This window comes from Crinia signifera, chromosome 9 (genome assembly GCF_055691185.1).
Source record: "Crinia signifera chromosome 9, ASM5569118v1, whole genome shotgun sequence".
Classification (NCBI taxonomy): Eukaryota; Metazoa; Chordata; class Amphibia; order Anura; family Myobatrachidae; genus Crinia; species Crinia signifera.
Window position 1 is genome coordinate 142,888,314 of NC_139225.1, and position 17,358 is coordinate 142,905,671.

The 17,358-nt window shown below is 46.8% G+C and overlaps 2 protein-coding genes across 5 annotated transcripts in view; one reads left to right on the top strand and one right to left on the bottom strand.

The window, feature by feature from the left end:
• The first annotated feature begins 4,203 nt into the window (after window positions 1-4,203).
• Window positions 4,204-14,130, top strand: LOC146036199 (uncharacterized). 3 transcript variants are annotated; one of them, XM_083160054.1, is made up of 8 exons: window positions 4,204-4,460; window positions 5,888-5,985; window positions 8,692-8,770; window positions 9,524-9,865; window positions 10,831-10,969; window positions 12,272-12,303; window positions 12,653-12,726; window positions 12,814-14,130. In XM_083160054.1, the coding sequence occupies exons 2-8, from the start codon at window positions 5,971-5,973 to the stop codon at window positions 12,907-12,909; spliced, it is 777 nt and encodes a 258-aa protein (XP_083016180.1). In that variant the 5' UTR covers window positions 4,204-4,460; window positions 5,888-5,970; the 3' UTR covers window positions 12,910-14,130. The 3 variants fall into 3 exon arrangements, with proteins under 3 accessions (XP_083016180.1, XP_083016179.1, XP_083016181.1); XM_083160053.1 differs by having other exon boundaries at window positions 4,210-4,460; window positions 12,632-12,726; XM_083160055.1 differs by having other exon boundaries at window positions 4,212-4,460; window positions 5,888-6,013; window positions 12,632-12,726.
• Window positions 14,110-17,358, bottom strand: part of DDAH2 (DDAH family member 2, ADMA-independent) — an 83,351-nt gene continuing 80,102 nt past the window's right edge. For both annotated transcript variants that reach the window (XM_083160052.1, XM_083160051.1), the window contains exons 6-7: window positions 16,666-16,809; window positions 14,110-16,040 (exon numbers count right to left, since the gene is read on the bottom strand). In XM_083160052.1, the coding sequence (XP_083016178.1) occupies window positions 15,924-16,040; window positions 16,666-16,809 (261 nt within the window). In that variant the 3' untranslated portion in view covers window positions 14,110-15,923. The remainder of the gene's footprint in view (window positions 16,041-16,665; window positions 16,810-17,358) is intronic.

Below are 17,358 nucleotides of genomic sequence, written 5' to 3' on the forward strand. Positions count from 1 at the left end.
TCTTGGTGCACAGATAACTCTACAGGAATGTATCATTACACTCATTACCCACACTTCATTTATGTGCTATTCTTATTTCTTATTCTTTCTTGTCTGCGTACTCTCTGTTGTTTGTTTGTTATTATTATACATATAGATGTATAATTTGTTGTACCCCATCTCTTCTTTTCACAGTTAAGGTTGCCCAGTGTCCTAGACCAGGTGTGGTATGGCGCTCCGACAGGGGGGATCCCGACGGTCAGTATCCCGATGTCGGTATCCTGATAGTCAGGATCCCCCCCCTGACGGAGTGTCATCCGGCACCCCCTTTTTCCCAATTTTTATACACTTTTTAATGTAGCCAGACTCATGGTCATACAGCAGCCAGCTTTGTACTGCTCTGTCACACACAGCGCCACCCTTCCTCCATTATCCGTTACCTCAGAGCTCTCAATTCCCATCAGCCCCCTCTCCTGGCTCCAGCAGCCTCTAAGTCACGTGACCAACTGTTGGATCACCACTTTATCACTCACTCTTTCTGTGGCACACACAAATACAATATTATATATAGCCATACAGATATATGTAACATGGGTGTTAGTATGGGATATGGTCATTAGGTCTACACCAACTAGGTCGACAAGCATTGGGTCGACACCACTAAGTCGACAGGCAGGAAGGTCAACATGGGTCAAGGTTGACATGGGTCTAGGTCAACAGGTCATTAGGTCGACACAAGCATTAGGATGACATGGGCTAGGTCAACAGTCAAAAGGTCAACATGGGGTTTTCCCTGTATTTTGAGCCGACATGTGCCGACAGGCGGTATTTCATGCCCTACCATCCACTAGGTTGTGGTGGGAGAATAAAAAATCCGCCGAGCGCAGTGAGGCACCGTGCCCGAAGCATCGCAAGGGATGCGAGGGGATGCAGTGCACGTCAAACTGTGTCCATGTCGACTGTGTCGACATCCGGGTAAAAAAAAACAGTGAAAAACCCCATGTCGACCTTTCGACTGTCGAACTTGCCCATGTCGACCTAATGCTTGTGTTGACCCAATGTCCTGTCGACCTAGACCCATGTCGACCTAGACCCATGTCAACCTTTCTGCCTGTCGACCTAGACCCATGTCGACCTTGCTGCATGTCGACCTAGTGGTGTCGACCTAGTTGGTGTAGACCTAACAACCCACACCCATTAGTATGTGTAGGGACACCCAGGATCTTGGGGTATCACATAAGGGTTGTGGTACATGTGTGGAACATTGTGGATTTGAACTGCAGCAATCATGGAGTCTTGTAACCAAGGGATAACACGTCTGTCTAGAGCTGAATAGTATTTTGTATGCTTGCTGGCAATAAGGGCCTTATTCTGATTGAGTCGGATGGCTCCGAGTGCGGACGGACAGCCGATGGTTGGTGTTTGCGCATGTGCAGAGGCGTATCTGCGCATGTGCGAACGCGGCGTGAGTTCCGTGCAGAAAATGATCGTACAGAACCATCAGAGCAGGGGGTGAAGAGGGGCGTGAAGACCTGTTTGGGCTCATTACCATATGCGTACGCCCCGCGTTTCATGGGCGTTCCCACGTGTGGGGGGCGGACATACTCTATGACATAGCCGGATGCCAGCTTCCCGACCATATCCCTGCGTTTGCTTGGAGAAATGCCCGAGTGGTCTGGAGCACTCGGTGCTGCCTGAGCACTCGGTCCAGCATTTGATGGTCGGCGACCATCGAATAATGGGGAGGTTCCCACAGATGGGGGAGGTGTTCACATGGAAAATCCACTTGCGGTCCGTTCAGTCGGCATCTTACCGCATTTGGACGGTGTGAGCGATCCGTACGGAAGGCGGGGCTAAGAACACTCGGTTCCGCAAATAGGCATCCGTCCGATCCAACCAGAATTAAGGCCTTAAGTAACAATAAACAGGTTCATTTTTTTTCTTGCATATCCCACTGGGTCTATATATATACACAGCTAACAGTGATTCTGCTGGTTACTTTAACAGATCTGAATTACTGTGATGAACTTCTGCAGATGAATCCTTCCAGCTAATCCTCCCACTGACTGGTATCCATTCAAGAAATATTGGGCGAAAATGACTGAACTCTAATGGGGATATTGAAGTGTTATCTGGAGAGTTTTATCTGCCTGTGGTTACCATAGATACAGCTTCTTTCATACACTGTATGCATTATAAGTCATTCTTTCCTATAATATAACTAACTACACATAATGATATAGTGTATTATAAATATGTAATCTCCTTGGCCTTTATTACATAATATTATATTATATAAAATATATACATATACATACATAATGAGGCATTGACTCCACTAATAAACTGTATGATGTAAAGTCTAAGCAAACTAGTTATCAGAGCGTCAAAATGACGGAACTACACAAGCCGTGTGCACCCAAATAGAGCAACACTTAAAGTGCCCCATCGTGAGCCATCTAGTGGCAGTTGGCATGCACAACACTTGAGTTCCCCCCTCCCATAGAGGTGAGGAGCAGCGTAAGCCTTTCATTATATAGGGTACTGTATCTGAATAGTATTTCCGACAGGTGATAGAGATCCCAGAAAGTGTTAAGCTCATTGCCCCCTATATATCTTCTAAACGTAGACATCAATATAATCTCAAGAAGTTTAGATTAATGATTGATGATGGGGGGACATTTATTAAGATGGGAGCTTAACCCCCTTGTACATGATCCGCACAGCGGTGATCAACACCTGGGCAAATAAACTGTTGAAATATGAACTGACTGATTTATTTTCAGGGGCGATAAATAAAACGTCTTATTTATTACACAACTGTCTAATGAATACTGATTGCAGTGTACCGCTAACATAGGGATTTGGGACAAGTGGGAGGAACCATTTATGCTGGGAAAATGTATGCAGCCAGTTTAAGAAGACAGCGGTTATCTGGCTCTCACCATACTCACTGGAACCGCTCATACTGCTAGTAGCACAATGAGGGGCATATCTATCAAAGCTTGAGGGTACCTCCCAACTTTGGGTCTAGTGGAGGAGGGAAACATGCAGACAACACAGGCGCGTGGTCAGAAATGGGGTGGGGCCTTATGGTCAGGGGGTGGGCCTACTATTGCGGTGCTCCTGTGAGGCCATGCCCCCATTTTTACCGCTGTGGTGGGCATGGCCAGCACTCTGACAGCTGCTGGCCATGCCCACAGCCCCTCTGTCTCAGTAAAAAGATGCTGTGTACACAGCATCTATTCTACGCTGGGTGGGTAACAGGGAGGACAACCAACTGCCCCCCCCCCCCCCCACCACCACCACGGGACAGTTCAGAGGCATGCATAAAGTCGAGAGAGATAAATTACTAACCAATCATCTCCTGTCATTGTTCAAACTGATCTGTAACATGGTAGATAGGAGCTCCACTTTACCTCTCTCCAAGCTTTGATACATATCCCCATACTACTGACCAATCAGCTTCTAACAATTGTTTTGCAGACTGTGGGCTGCATTTAACAACAGGAGACAACCCCTTTAGCACTCGCTTTCTGGTTTCTGTGAGTACTAAAGGGTGAGTCATGCAGTTTGTGAATTTGCCATGCTCATGACACAACAGCCATACATAGCCACTAACAGCCACACACTACCATACATAGCCACTAACAGCCACACACAGCCAGCCATACACAGCCATACATAGCCACTAACAGCCACACACAGCCAGCAACAGCCATACATAGCCACTAACAGCCACACACAGCCAGCAACAGCCTTACATAGCCACTAACAGCTACACACAGCCAGCAACAGAGCCAGCCATACACAACTGCCATACACAGCCAGCAACAGGCATACATAGCCACTAACAGCCACACACAGCCAGCAACAGCCATACATAGCCACTAACAGCCACACACAGCCAGCAACAGCCATACATAGCCACTAACAGCCACACACAGCCAGCAACAGAGCCAGCCATACACAGCCAGCAACAGAGCCAGCCATACACAACAGCCATACACAGCCAGCAACAGAGCCAGCCATACACAACAGCCATACACAGACAGCAACAGTGCCAGCCATACACAACAGCCATATGCAGCCAGCAACAGCCATACATAGCCACTAACAGCCACACACAGCCAGCAACAGAGCCAGCCATACACAACAGCCATACATAGCCACTAACAGCCACACACAGCCAGCAACAGAGCCAGCCAGCCCTACATAGCCAGCCAGCAACAGCCATACATAGCCACACACAGGCTATGTATGGCTGTGTGCCAGCAACACACAACACACAGCCAGCAATAGAGATAGCCAGCCAGCAACAGCCATACATAGCCAGTCATCTAGCAACAGCCATACATAGCCACACACAGCCAGCAACAGAGCCAGCCATACACAGCCAGTAACAGCCATACATAGCCACTAACGGCCATACACTGCCAGCTACAGAGCGGAGGACACCACGGAGGAGAGGGATATTGCTGGTAATGTTAAATACAAATAACAGATTAGCATCACTGCAATACCAATGTTAAGTGCAAAGAGCTGATTGATTGGTACTTTATCTCTCTTTGGGTGGGATGTATTAAGCTGAAAATGCGGTAAAACCCTAGTTTTACCGCATTTTCCTATGTACTAATACCCCGCCGCCACGTTAGCGCAGGGCAGGGTATCGCCACCTTTGGGTGGCGATACCCTATAGAAGCCTATGGGCTTCTATCGCCGCCCGACGCCAACCCGCCGACCCCCCTGTCCCCCTCCCTCTGGCTTACCTTATTCCAGGTAAACCCTTCCTCCCCCTAGTAACGCAGCCGGACGTCCTTCCGGCTGCAGGGGGGAGGAGGAGGCGCCTGCTTAGCTGTTAGCTGTTCCCGGCATGAGGGGAGAAGAAGGCGTCCAGGAGGTGACAGAGACCCGATTACAGGGTCTCCGTCACCGCACCACAATGCCAGCCTCATGTGTCAGTATATATGCGCTGACATTGCAGCGGGCAGGCGGCGAAGGGCGGTGGTGTATATTAATGCTTTCACAAATCTCCGCCAAGCCCATTAGCTCATTAGCACTACAGTAAGGGGATAACAATATAATGCATCTCATTCTCAGTGGCGTAACAATGGCACTGCAGCCCAAGCGGTGCTTAGGGGAGCTGGCTCTGTGGGGGGGAATGGTTTCTGCAGATTTCAATGGGTCTGGCCATCCATATGGAATCTGCTGAAAATGTCCCTCCAAAAATGTCTGTAGACTTGGAGGAGACAGATACTAGAGGTCTTACTGGGTAGCATATGTCGCTACCCAGAAGTTACAGATTCCCGGTACCGATATTTTGCCCCTGGCAATGAGCATGTAAATCCCTGGCCAGTGGTGGAACTTGTGGGTGGTGAGCCAATGTGCAAAAATATGATTTGGCCCCTCCCCTTCACCCCAACCCAAGTTCATAATATTCAACATGGCAGTGGGTGACAGAGAGAGGCAGAGGGTGACAGGAGGTGATAGGGGGAGGCAGAGGGTGACTGGGAGAGGCAGTCTCAAAGAAAAAAGCAGTGGGTGACAGGAAGAGGGTGACAGGGGCAGGTGGGTCCTTTAGTCCTCGGCCCAAGTGCACTGCAGCTGCTGCACCAATGGTAGGTCTGCCTCTGCCCCTGGCAATGAGCATGTAACTCCCTGACAACAACTATGTAACCCACTGGTAACAAGCAAAAACCACTGGCAATGATTAATTAACCCCTGGAAACGAGCATGTAACCCCTGGCAATGAGCATGAAACCCAATGACAGATACATTCTTTATTCCTGTCTTTTTCCTCTGTGGTTTCCTTGGTGTACATATACTGTATATAGCCAGCCTGACTTCCCATTATATTACATTTTAGGGCTGTTTTTCACAGATAAAATGACAATTCCGCCTCTTACAGTATCTCTTCCTGCGGCTGGAGGAACAGAACTGGGGTAGCACAGACAAGACGGAGGCCGATGGACAGACTGGATCTGCAGCACCATGTCTGCCAGACAGGTGATACAGACACAGTGACAGAGGACAGGTGATACAGACACAGTGACAGAGGACAGGTGATACAGACATGGGGACAGGTGGTGACATAGGACAGGTGATACAGTCACAGGAGACAGGGTGATACAGACACAGTGACAGAGGACAGGTGGTACAGACATGGGGACAGGTGATACAGACACTGTGACAGAGGACAGGTGATACAGACATGGTGACAGAGGACAGGTGATACAGACACAGTGATAGGTGATACAGACATGGTGACATAGGACAGGTGATACAGTCACAGGAGACAGGGTGATACAGACACAGTGACAGAGGACAGGTGGTACAGACATGGGGACAGGTGATACAGACACGGTGACAGGTGATGCAGACAGTGACATAGGACAGGTGATACAGACACAGGAGACAGGGTGATACAGACACAGTGACAGAGGAAAGGTGATACAGACATGGGGACAGGTGATACAGACACGGTGACAGGACAGGTGATACAGACACGGTGACAGGACAGGTGATACAGACACAGTTACAGGTGATACAGACATGGGGACAGATGATACAGACACGGTGACATAGGACAGGTGATGCAGACACAGTCACAGGAGACAGGTGATACAGACACAGTGACCAGAGACAGGTGATACAGACATGGGGACAGGGGATACAGACACAGTGACAGGATACAGACACAGGGACAGGGGATACAGACACGGTGACAGAGGACAGGTGATACAGACATGGGGACAGGTGATACAGACACGGTGACAGGTGATACAGACATGGGGACAGGTGAAACGGACAAGTTGACAGGATACAGACACGGTGACAGAGGACAGTTGATACAGACACGGTGAAAGGGGACAGGTGATACAGTCACGGTGACAGGAGACAGTAGATGCAGACACAGTGACAGGGGATACAGACACGGTGACAGGGGACAGGGGATACAGACACGGTGACAGGGGACAGGGGATACAGACACGGTGACAGGGGACAGCGGATACAAGCACAGTGACAGGGGACTGGTGATACAGACATGGGGACAGGTGATACAGACAGTGTGACAGGAGACAGTAGATGCAGACACAGTAACGGGATACAGTGACAGGGGACAGGAGATACAGTCATGGTGACAGGGGATACAGAAAAGGTGAGAGGAGACAGGTGGAACAGGCACAGTGACCAGGGACAGGTGATACAGACATGGTGACAGGAGACAGGTGATAGAGACACAGGGACAGGGGATACAGATACAGTGACAGGAGACAGGAGATACAGACAGTGACAAGGGACAGGTGATACAGACAGGGAACAGGAGATCCAGTCATGGTGACAGGAGACAGGTGATACAGACAAGGTTACAGGGGACAGGTGAAACAGACATGGTGACAGGAGACAGGTGATAGAGACACAGGGACAGGTGATACAGACATGGTGACAGGAGACAGGTGATAGAGACACAGGGACAGGGGATACAGATACAGTGACAGGGGACAAGAGATCCAGTCACGGTGACAGGAGACAGGTGATACAGACAAGGTTACAGGGGACAGGTGATACAGACAAGGTTACAGGGGACAGGTGAAACAGGCACAGTGACCAGAGACAGGTGATACAGACACAGTGACAGGGGACAGGTGAGACAGACATGGGGACAGGTGATAAAGACACGGTGACAGGAGACAGGTGATACAGACACAGTGACCGGTGATACAGACAAAGTGACAGGGGACAGGTGATAGACAGAGTGACAGGGGAAAGGTGATAGAGACACAGTGACAGGACACAGTAGATGCAGATACAGTGACAGGTGATACAGACACGGTGACAGGGGACAGGGGATACAGACACAGTGACAGGGGACAGGTGATAGACAGAGTGACAGGGGACAGGTGATACAGATACGGTGACAGAGGACAGGTGATACAGACACAGTGATAGGAGACAGATGCAGACACAGTGACAGGGGATACAGATACAGAGACAGGAGACAGGTGATACAGACACAGTGACAGGGGACAGGTGATAGACAGATTGACAGGGGACAGGTGATAGACACAGTCACAGAGGACAGGTGATACAGATACAGTGACAGGGGACAGGTGATAGACAGAATTACAGGGGACAGGTGATTCAGGCACAGTGATGGGACAGGTGATACAGTCAGAGTGACAGGGGACAGGAGATACAGAAACAGTGACAGGGGACAGGAGATACAGGGACAGGGGATACAGACACAGTGACAGGGGACAGGAGATACAGGGACAGGAGATACAGACACAGTGACAGGGGACAGGAGATACAGGGACAGGAGATACAGACACAGTGACAGGGGACAGGAGATACAGGGACAGGAGATACAGACACAGTGACAGGGGACAGGAGATACAGACACAGTGACAGGGGACAGGAGATACAGGGACAGGGGATACAGACACAGTGACAGGGGACAGGAGATACAGACACAGTGACAGGGGACAGGAGATACAGGGACAGGGGATACAGACACAGTGACAGGGGACAGGAGATACAGACACAGTGACAGGGGACAGGAGATACAGGGACAGGGGATACAGACACAGTGCCAGGTGATAAGGAATACAGACACGGTGCCAGGGTACATATAGGTGAATAGACATAGTAACAGGAAAACAGAGTAAAGTGTAATGAGAGGACAAAGAGAGAAGTATTTTGTAATCGTAGACTTCTACAAGGACGCAGGAAGATAAGAGCTTCTGGTTCATGTTGGTGTACAGTCTCCTGATGCATTGCCGCACGGAAGGTGAGGAGGGTCAGAGCCGGGTATACTGACAGCTTTCTTTTTATTATGTGTCAGATTTGACTATATCTAAAGTCTTAAAACATAAAGCTCTAATTATAGTTTAACATACAGAATATTAGGTGCAGACAAAAATCAGTTCAGCATAAATCTACAACACAAGGCACAGAACTAATGATGATACTTATTACAGTATAGTTATCCATCATGGAATTACCGATGAGTCTGGAATTCAAAATCAGCACTTAATATACAGCAATACTGTACATGTCAGGTGCCAGTCGTGTACCATATACTGGATTTACTGTAGTCTGGGCTGGACAATATTCTGCATTTAACTACACAACATTCCATTAACAAGACCACTGTTATTAGCGTGGTCACGTGGGTGTGACACCTGACAGTCGGGATTCCGATGGTCAGTATACCGACATCGGAATCCCAACCGATGGTACTCCGTCACTGCAGGCTCGGATGCTCACTGTGCTCACCACCGGTTCTGTTCTCCCTCTATAGGGGTCATGGCCCCCACAAGAGATTAGCCCCTGTAAGTCAGGATTCAGACTGTCGGGCATTTAAACAGTTGGGATTCCGATGTCGGAGTACTGATCGTCAGATTGCCAACTGTCGGGCAATCATCCGGGACCCGGCAACGCCATAATCTAGCTGATTGGTTGCTATGGGCAACTTCTCTTGTACTAGTTAGAATGTTTCATCCTCAACCCCGCTCACACATCCCTCTCTGGGTCCTCACAGGTTGCTCCAGCCTCGCACCTCTCTCCCTCACCCTCTCCTCAGGAGGTCCTCCAGCAGACCAGGGAACCATGCTCTGTCAGCTCTGTGTGAATGGGACCACCCATGCTCCGCAGTTCTACACCTTCGCCTTTACCATAAATGAGCACCTGGTTCGTCTCTCTAGAGTAAGACAGCGGAAAGCTCTGTACCGGCTGGAGAAGAAGAGGAACAACACTGGCATGTGGAAGTGCAGAGTGGAGGAGTTTCCTGATCTCAGAGCTCAGTATTACCTGGGGCCCCAAACATCAGCCCCCCCGGGACCCCCAACATCAGCCCCACCAGCGGAAAAGAAGGAAGACACAGGTAATTGGACAGGAGGCGCTATGAATCTCTTCACCCCCTTGCCGGGAGACAGAAGGGGAGATGTATCAAAGATTGGAGTAACCAATTAGCTCCTAAAGGTGCCCACAGACGCTACAATTGTACTGTGCTATGCGTTTTTGACTGTACAATGGTTCTATACAATTTTTCTTCCAGCTTGCTATGAGATGTGCACTTGGATGCATGTGATGAACCCATGTTTGTAATGTTAAATTTCAGATGTAGTCTAAAAAGTACGTGCAGCACGTACTTTTTTAGACATACAATATCGGGCTTATCGCATCGCACAAGCCTATAAACACCATCCAATAATTGTACATAAGATGCAATTTGTGCTTAAAAAGTACAAAACGCATTCGATAATTGATGTGTCTGTGGGCACCTTAACTCTCATTTTTCAAACACTGGGGCAGATGTAGTAAGCCTTAAAAAGTGATAAATGTAAGAGATAAACGTCCAGCCAATTAGCTCCTAACTGACTTTTTTCGATGGCAGTTAACAGGTGATTGGCTGGACGTTTATCTCTCTTGATAACCCTTACATTCATCTCTTTTTAAGGCTTAATACATCTGCCCCATAACCTGTAGAATGACAGAAACTGATTGGTTGGTACTTTCTCTCCCCACACCGTTTAATACATCCCCCCCCCCCCCCAGTGCCATCTGATCCCACCAGTCGGCTCATTGATGGGCCATGACTGCACCTTAGAAACCATTTTGGTTGTGGGGAAATTTGCTTAAAAAATAAAATAGATGTGTGGCGAAAAAAATGCAGTCACAAGATGGCCGACCTCCTCCATCTTGTATGTGTAATTGGCCATCTACATATCATGGTCACAGGTGGGTCATGGACCAGGAGCCTGGCCTGGATCTGTGGTGATTTGATAGGTAGGATTAGGCCTATCACACGGTTCATCTCTCAGAGGAACTTCTGGTTGTCATTTACAGGTATAGAGGAGACTTCAGCTTCGGGATTGGCCGTTTCATATAGAATTATTCTGACAATGGCAACTGCAGCATCTCTGCTGATCACCCTGCTTATAGTGACTGGCACTACCTCAAGTCGCTGCTTACTGGGAGAATGCAGGTATATAACTGTAACCATTAACCCATACGTTGTATCCAGGTGATGTCAGTGTTATCCAGACATATTCCATATCACTGTTTCTAGATCCTGTCTATTATCTTCTAGAAGTTGCTAAAAAAATATAAGAAGTAGATTCTGATGGGTTGCCAATAGGAACGGCTCATCTGACATAGAACTGTCATCGTAGTAAATTCACCCCTAGGAGTCTGAGATTTCTAGGACAATACATGAGGGAGTTGATGTCCCCTAATTTGAGTAAAGGGACCTTTGTTGTCATTAATCATACTGACATCTGCTCTCTATTGTTCTGTGGAATAGTTTCAGAAGGCCTATGTCATCCCCCGAATGTGCACACAGTGGGAGGGTGATAGGACAGACCTAGCACCAGAGGAGCCTGCCAGCCACAATGGGATAATATGGGAGCAGGGAAGCAGCAAAGCAGGGGGAGGGCCAAACCGCGGTCACCAAGTATATGTCGTGTCCTTTGCGTCATTGGGCCCCATACAGGTCATGGCATCATGACGCAAATTGCGTGTCTATAGTGGTCTGGTCCTAAAATGATGCAATCCTCTCATCAGTCCAGCCTTGAGCTCAGCTGACTTAATTAGTGCCAAAGTAATTTATTTAGCCATCTGTGCTCAAGCATTGATATATGTAAAACCTGAGTTGAGTTGAGTTGAAAAAACACCACCTTAAAAAGGTCTTCCAGGGTTATAAAACATACAGAATGTGTCTATGGTAGCACACCCTCGCATATCAAAATATTGAATACTAATAGTGCACAAAGAGGGTCCACCCGCATAATAAGTTTGTGATTTCTGTGCGACTGGCACAGCTCTCCCCAATCTCCTTATTAAACATACACACACAAAAAAAAAAATAGTAATAATTATAAAAAAATAATAATCTAAAATCGCATACCCCCACCGTCTACCTTTAGCCGCAGTGATGTCACTAGGGGGTGCGGCCCGCAACCAGGTGCCACATTCATAGACTCTTAAGCACAAGGGGGCTGGTTAGTCAGCAGTGACTGTAGCAAATCTCTATGAAATGAGTGGAGAGATCTATTATCCCTTTATTGGGGGCCCCTTTGACAGATTAAGCCTTGTGGCCACTGCCTCCAATGTCTCTGGGGGTTACGCCACTGATCAGAACCACATACGACCTACCCCAAATAGCACCTGCTTCCTGACCCCAGAACCCCAAGCTATATGTGCCCTCATACCGCCATTGTACTTACATTATACCTTTGTAGATACCTATGTATCTTTTACAGTAAGTTTATTTTTATCCTCTTTGTAGAAAAAGATCCGTCCAACGCCCAGACGCCAGAGGTAACGGATGTTGTTTTCATATTATACCTACAAACTTGTAGTAGGAATATCTAAACTCTAATGGAGGAGCCTATAGGCATGGCTATTCAAGAAGAGACAAAAATATATCTATATAATATTTCAAGAGATAAAAGGGAGTGTGTGTGTGTGTGGGGGGGGGGGACATTGGCATCAGGCTAGGGGGGGGGGGGATGCACTATTAAGAAGAAAGGGGGGGTTATTGGAGTGACCTATTTGCATGCTTTCAGAGTTGTAGAAGAGCTCAGCTGGACTTCTGGAAGACTGCTTGAACGGTCTGCATATTATATGGTCTTGTATTATATTATAGAAAATGCCCTTTCTGCTTCAGGCAGAGGAAGATCTGACAATTTCCAGCTCACAGAGAATTTAAATTCCAACATGACTATTCCACCAGTGGACACTGTAAGTATTAGTGACTGCAATGTCGCCCTCTGGTGGCACCACAGTGCCATGCAAGTATATCTATATTTCCTCCATTTTATTTTGCAGGACACCGTATCTTATGTGGAGCTGGAATTGATACCAAAGCCGGCCTTACAGAAATTCCACACACATCATTCCACTGTGTATGCAACCATCATGTGATGTTACATTAGTTGGAGGAGGTCCATCCCGGGGTTTATTTCTTAGTAAAGAATATGAACATAGGAAAACGTGTTTATTGGAAAGATTTAGACCCAACACATGCCAATCACCCTTTATGTGGCACTGTATTTAATTTTATTTCTAGTTAAATTTTATTTGCTTATTTTGTTAAATGTGATCTTCAGCAACCCCATATAGGTGCCATACAGAGCTGTACAAAGAGTGCCGGACCCTTTATGAACTAGCCGGCACAATACGATGGCCATAGTACTACTGGCTCATTGATAGTGGTATACTACGCAATGGATGATCGTCAATGTTTTTACCTATCGACAGTCATTCATTTTATTTGACGGATTGGCCTGTGGGCCAATCAAAACATGGGGGCGTGGCTTTATGGGTATCAGGGGTGGAGCTATGCTCCATGTCCCAGGCCCTGGGGAATTTTTTTTTTTATATTCTTTAATGGTTGACATCTATGGATGGAATCCACCTGGTACTCCGCCATCCAGAGGACTGCACTGGCCACAATGCACATACGGACGCCACCAGAACCACATCAAGCAGGAGAGACCTACAACATTTTGGCCTGGACCAGAGGAATCCAAGACGGGGACTATATTTCTGCCAGCGGTGTTTGAAATCACGGGCTGTAGTTTGTATACCCCCCTATTGCCTATTTGGGTATGGATCATTGGGTAGACAGCAAGTAGGTCGACATGCATTAAGGTCGACATGGTCATTAGGTCAACACAAGCATTAGGTCGACATGGGGTTTTCACTTTTTGGCCTGAATTTCGCATGGCTCACTGCGCTCGCCAGACACTATTTTATTCTCCCACCACGCCCTAGTGGATGGTAGGGCATGAAATACCGCCTGTCGGCACATGTCGGCTCAAAGAAAAAGAAACCCCCATGTCGACCTTTTGACAGTCGACCTTATGCTTTTGTCGACCTAATGACCCTCTTGACCTAACCCATGTCGACCTTCAGTCACATCGACTTTCCTACATGTCGACCTTGGAGTCATATCGACCTACTTGCTATAGACCTAGCAACCGTATCCTGCCTATTTTTACCTACTGGAAATCTAATAACAAAAACCAGTTATATTCTGACCATGAACCACCCCCAACCTCCACCCCTTGCCCATTGTATACAGTATCTATCCTTTTACAAAATAAAATGCAACAAATCAGATTCTCTTGAAGCAGTTTATTTATAAATTTAGAGGGTTAAAAAAACAAACAAAACAGTTTCCAGCATATAGTAGAGGAGTCGGCTGAGGGGACGGCAGAAGATGCAGCTTCGTAATTTGTCCTTTTGTCCAAGAGGGATTTAGGGGGACAGAAAAGCCTTTCAAGTCTCAGATATGACAAGATAAATGAAGACTTACGGAGAGCAGAAAGTCTACCCCCCTATTCATCAGGCTGTAGCACCAGCAGGCAATAGGGACAATCTGGCCACTGGGAGATCGCAGCCAAGAAGTCTCAACAGCCTCCAAGGTTTGTACATTCAAAACTGGTGACAAGTCTGAACAGAGTGACGAGACCAAACGGACTCCATATTAGCGGCCAGATACATTATTATTGGATTACGGTTGTCTGCATGAAAGCAAGACTAAGACATCCCAATGATCCCAAAATCCTTCTGCTGTGGAACCTAAGGAAGGAAGGAAGACGGGTGGGAAAGAACTGTGTGTGGAAGTGAAAGAGGTAGAGAAAGGGATTGAGGTAGAGAAAAAAAAAAAAAGTTCTGTGGCCGAAGGAAGGACTTTAACACCTGTCACTGATACACATAAGGGGCCTAATTCAGGTTGGTTTGCAAAAGCAAACTCCTTTAATGGGCAAAATCATGCTGCACTGCAGGTGGGGCAGATGTAACCTGTGCAGAGAGTGTTAGATTTGGGTGGGGGTGTTCAAACTAAACTAAATTGTAGTGTAACAATAAAGTAGCGTGTATTTACTCTGCACAGAAACAAAATAACTCACCCAAATGCAATTCACTCTGCACAGGTTACATCTGCCCCACCTGCAGTGCAGAATGGTTTTGACCTTTAAAGAAGGATTTTGCAAACCAACCTGAATTGCCCCCAAGGAGACAGCCATTTGGCTTCACCAATATTCAGCTATCAATTCACCACCTATCTGTGGCAACCCTGAAGCATGAGGCACTGTTACCTTATGCCTCACAGGTTGCAAATTGTTCATGAATAGATGTACAGAATTCTCAGATAGATTTTCTCAGTGTGCAAAATGTCTTCATCCCTTTCACCTACACACAGAAGGGCACTTTGCAGAGGCCAAGAGATGAGGCGGATAGAAGACAGACACAAAATAATGGGCTCTAATTAGCACCAGAAGAGTTTGCAATTAAGCATTAGCCGTTCCCCTTAAAAATATACTACATTAGTAGCAAGATAGTCTGTGCATTGTCACGGCGGAAATGGCTAAATGAATCCAAAGTGGTTGAAAACCCAGACAATTGTAGAATATCGCATTTCTATTCAGACACTTGTGCACCATCTAGTGGCCATTTCATACATTACACGTGTCAAATCACAGCCCCTAACAAAAAAAGAGTTCACTCTAAAGTTCCATATGCACCCCAGAACTGTACAAGAACAATGGGTCAGACGACACTGGGTAACCTATTCTAGAATGTTACTCAAGTAGAACACTACGGTAAATGAAGGCTTAACAGTGCTTGATAACCAGATACGGATCTCACAGCCAGACCGGCCTACATTCTCCCCACCTATGCCAAGAAATAAAAAATATCTTAATTCAGAAAGCTACTGATATCTACAGACAGCCTTAGACATTCATACAGGTCCTGGAGATATGTAATAGACACACACTATGTGCTACAGGTGTGTGTGTATATCGGTGTAATATGTGGATGATAGAGGTAAACCCACTGAATTAAGCGCTTGTGAGGACTGTCTGTATACCCACAGCCTAGTGTCAGTGTGTGTGCAGTCTGGCACAGTCGGTAGCAGGGAGGCCTAGATCTCAGATCTCCAGCTTTCTGCTGATCAGTATGGAGCAAGCGGACAGGCAACCTCCGATCTTAGACACCTCCGTGCAGGAAGCTGGGACCAGCGTGTAATCCGTCAGCTTCTGAAAGACCTGGATGCAAGAGAGATGAAGCAGATTTAGGAGGTTCAAACATATGCAAGGCTAAGGGTGAGATGTGATAGGTGAGATTTTTAGTAAAAAAAACAAAACAAAAAAAACACGGACGAATTCGCCTGTTTTGAGTAATTTGTAATGTAATAGGATGCGAATTGTACACGTCAATTCACATGCAGATGTTCATTACAAAGTAAACAACTCGCAAACGGAATAGAGTGCGATTTTTGGTAACGGTTACAAAAAAAAAAAAAAAAACGCCGTAAAACCCCCGAAAACAGGGGTATTACCGCATTTTTTGCTTACTACATCCCACCCTTTTTCCCCACGAGATTTCAGAACAGGACTATAAAAAAAAAAAAAAAAAAAAAAAAAAAAAAAACTCATCCTATTATATCTCGCCCTTAGTCTCTAATATTCACGCTGCTTTGTACACTGGTAGTAAGTAACCGTGCAACTTAATAATGTGTTCTGTGCAACGATACATACAGTGTAAACATTAGCTATTAACTGACAGCATCGGGTGTGTGCAGAGCATTTCAGGAGTTGCCCCACTCCCACAGAGCCCAGAAGCGGAGCCAGGCATTACTACGCACCACAGAGTGCAGCGAATCCTAGTTACCTGCACACTGTTGGGATATTCTTCCGCACTGCGGTGAACCAAGACGTTGGTTTTAGGACCCACGCGAGCGTAGATGCAGTTAGCGGCTGGGTCGTCTGGCACAGTCAGCGTCTCATAATGGTGATCTGTGAGCTGCTCCATCACCTGAGAGGGAAATGGCATTTATAGACAGGAATTAGTTTCTAATAACCGGGAAATACAACAAGGACTGTTCACATGGACACCATGAGCCTACTCCGACCGCAATATTTATTGATCTAATACCGTGGCATTGAATCTTTCTTCACCTGGGAACCAAACATCCAACTTACCATTGTTCTGGAACCCAAAAGAATCACTTACAGCAGGTGTGTGTAAACCAGCTGTTGTGAAACTACAATATCCCATCATGCCTTGCCACAGTTTTGCAATTAGGGTATGCTAAAACTGTGGCAAGGCATGCTGGGATGTGTAGTTTCACAACAGCTGGAGGGCCATAGTTTGGACATGCCTGACTTACAACTATAGTAGGGTCATACTCTGTTGAAAACTCAGGTTATTGCCAGGTAAGAGCTCGTGTGAAAGGGCCAGATTCTCTATGCTTTAAAAAAGTGATAGAGAGTGATAAACAGCCAGCCAATCAGCTCCTGTCTGACATTTTTCAAACACAGTCTGTGACATGGCAGGTAGGAGCTGATTGGCTGGCTGTTTATC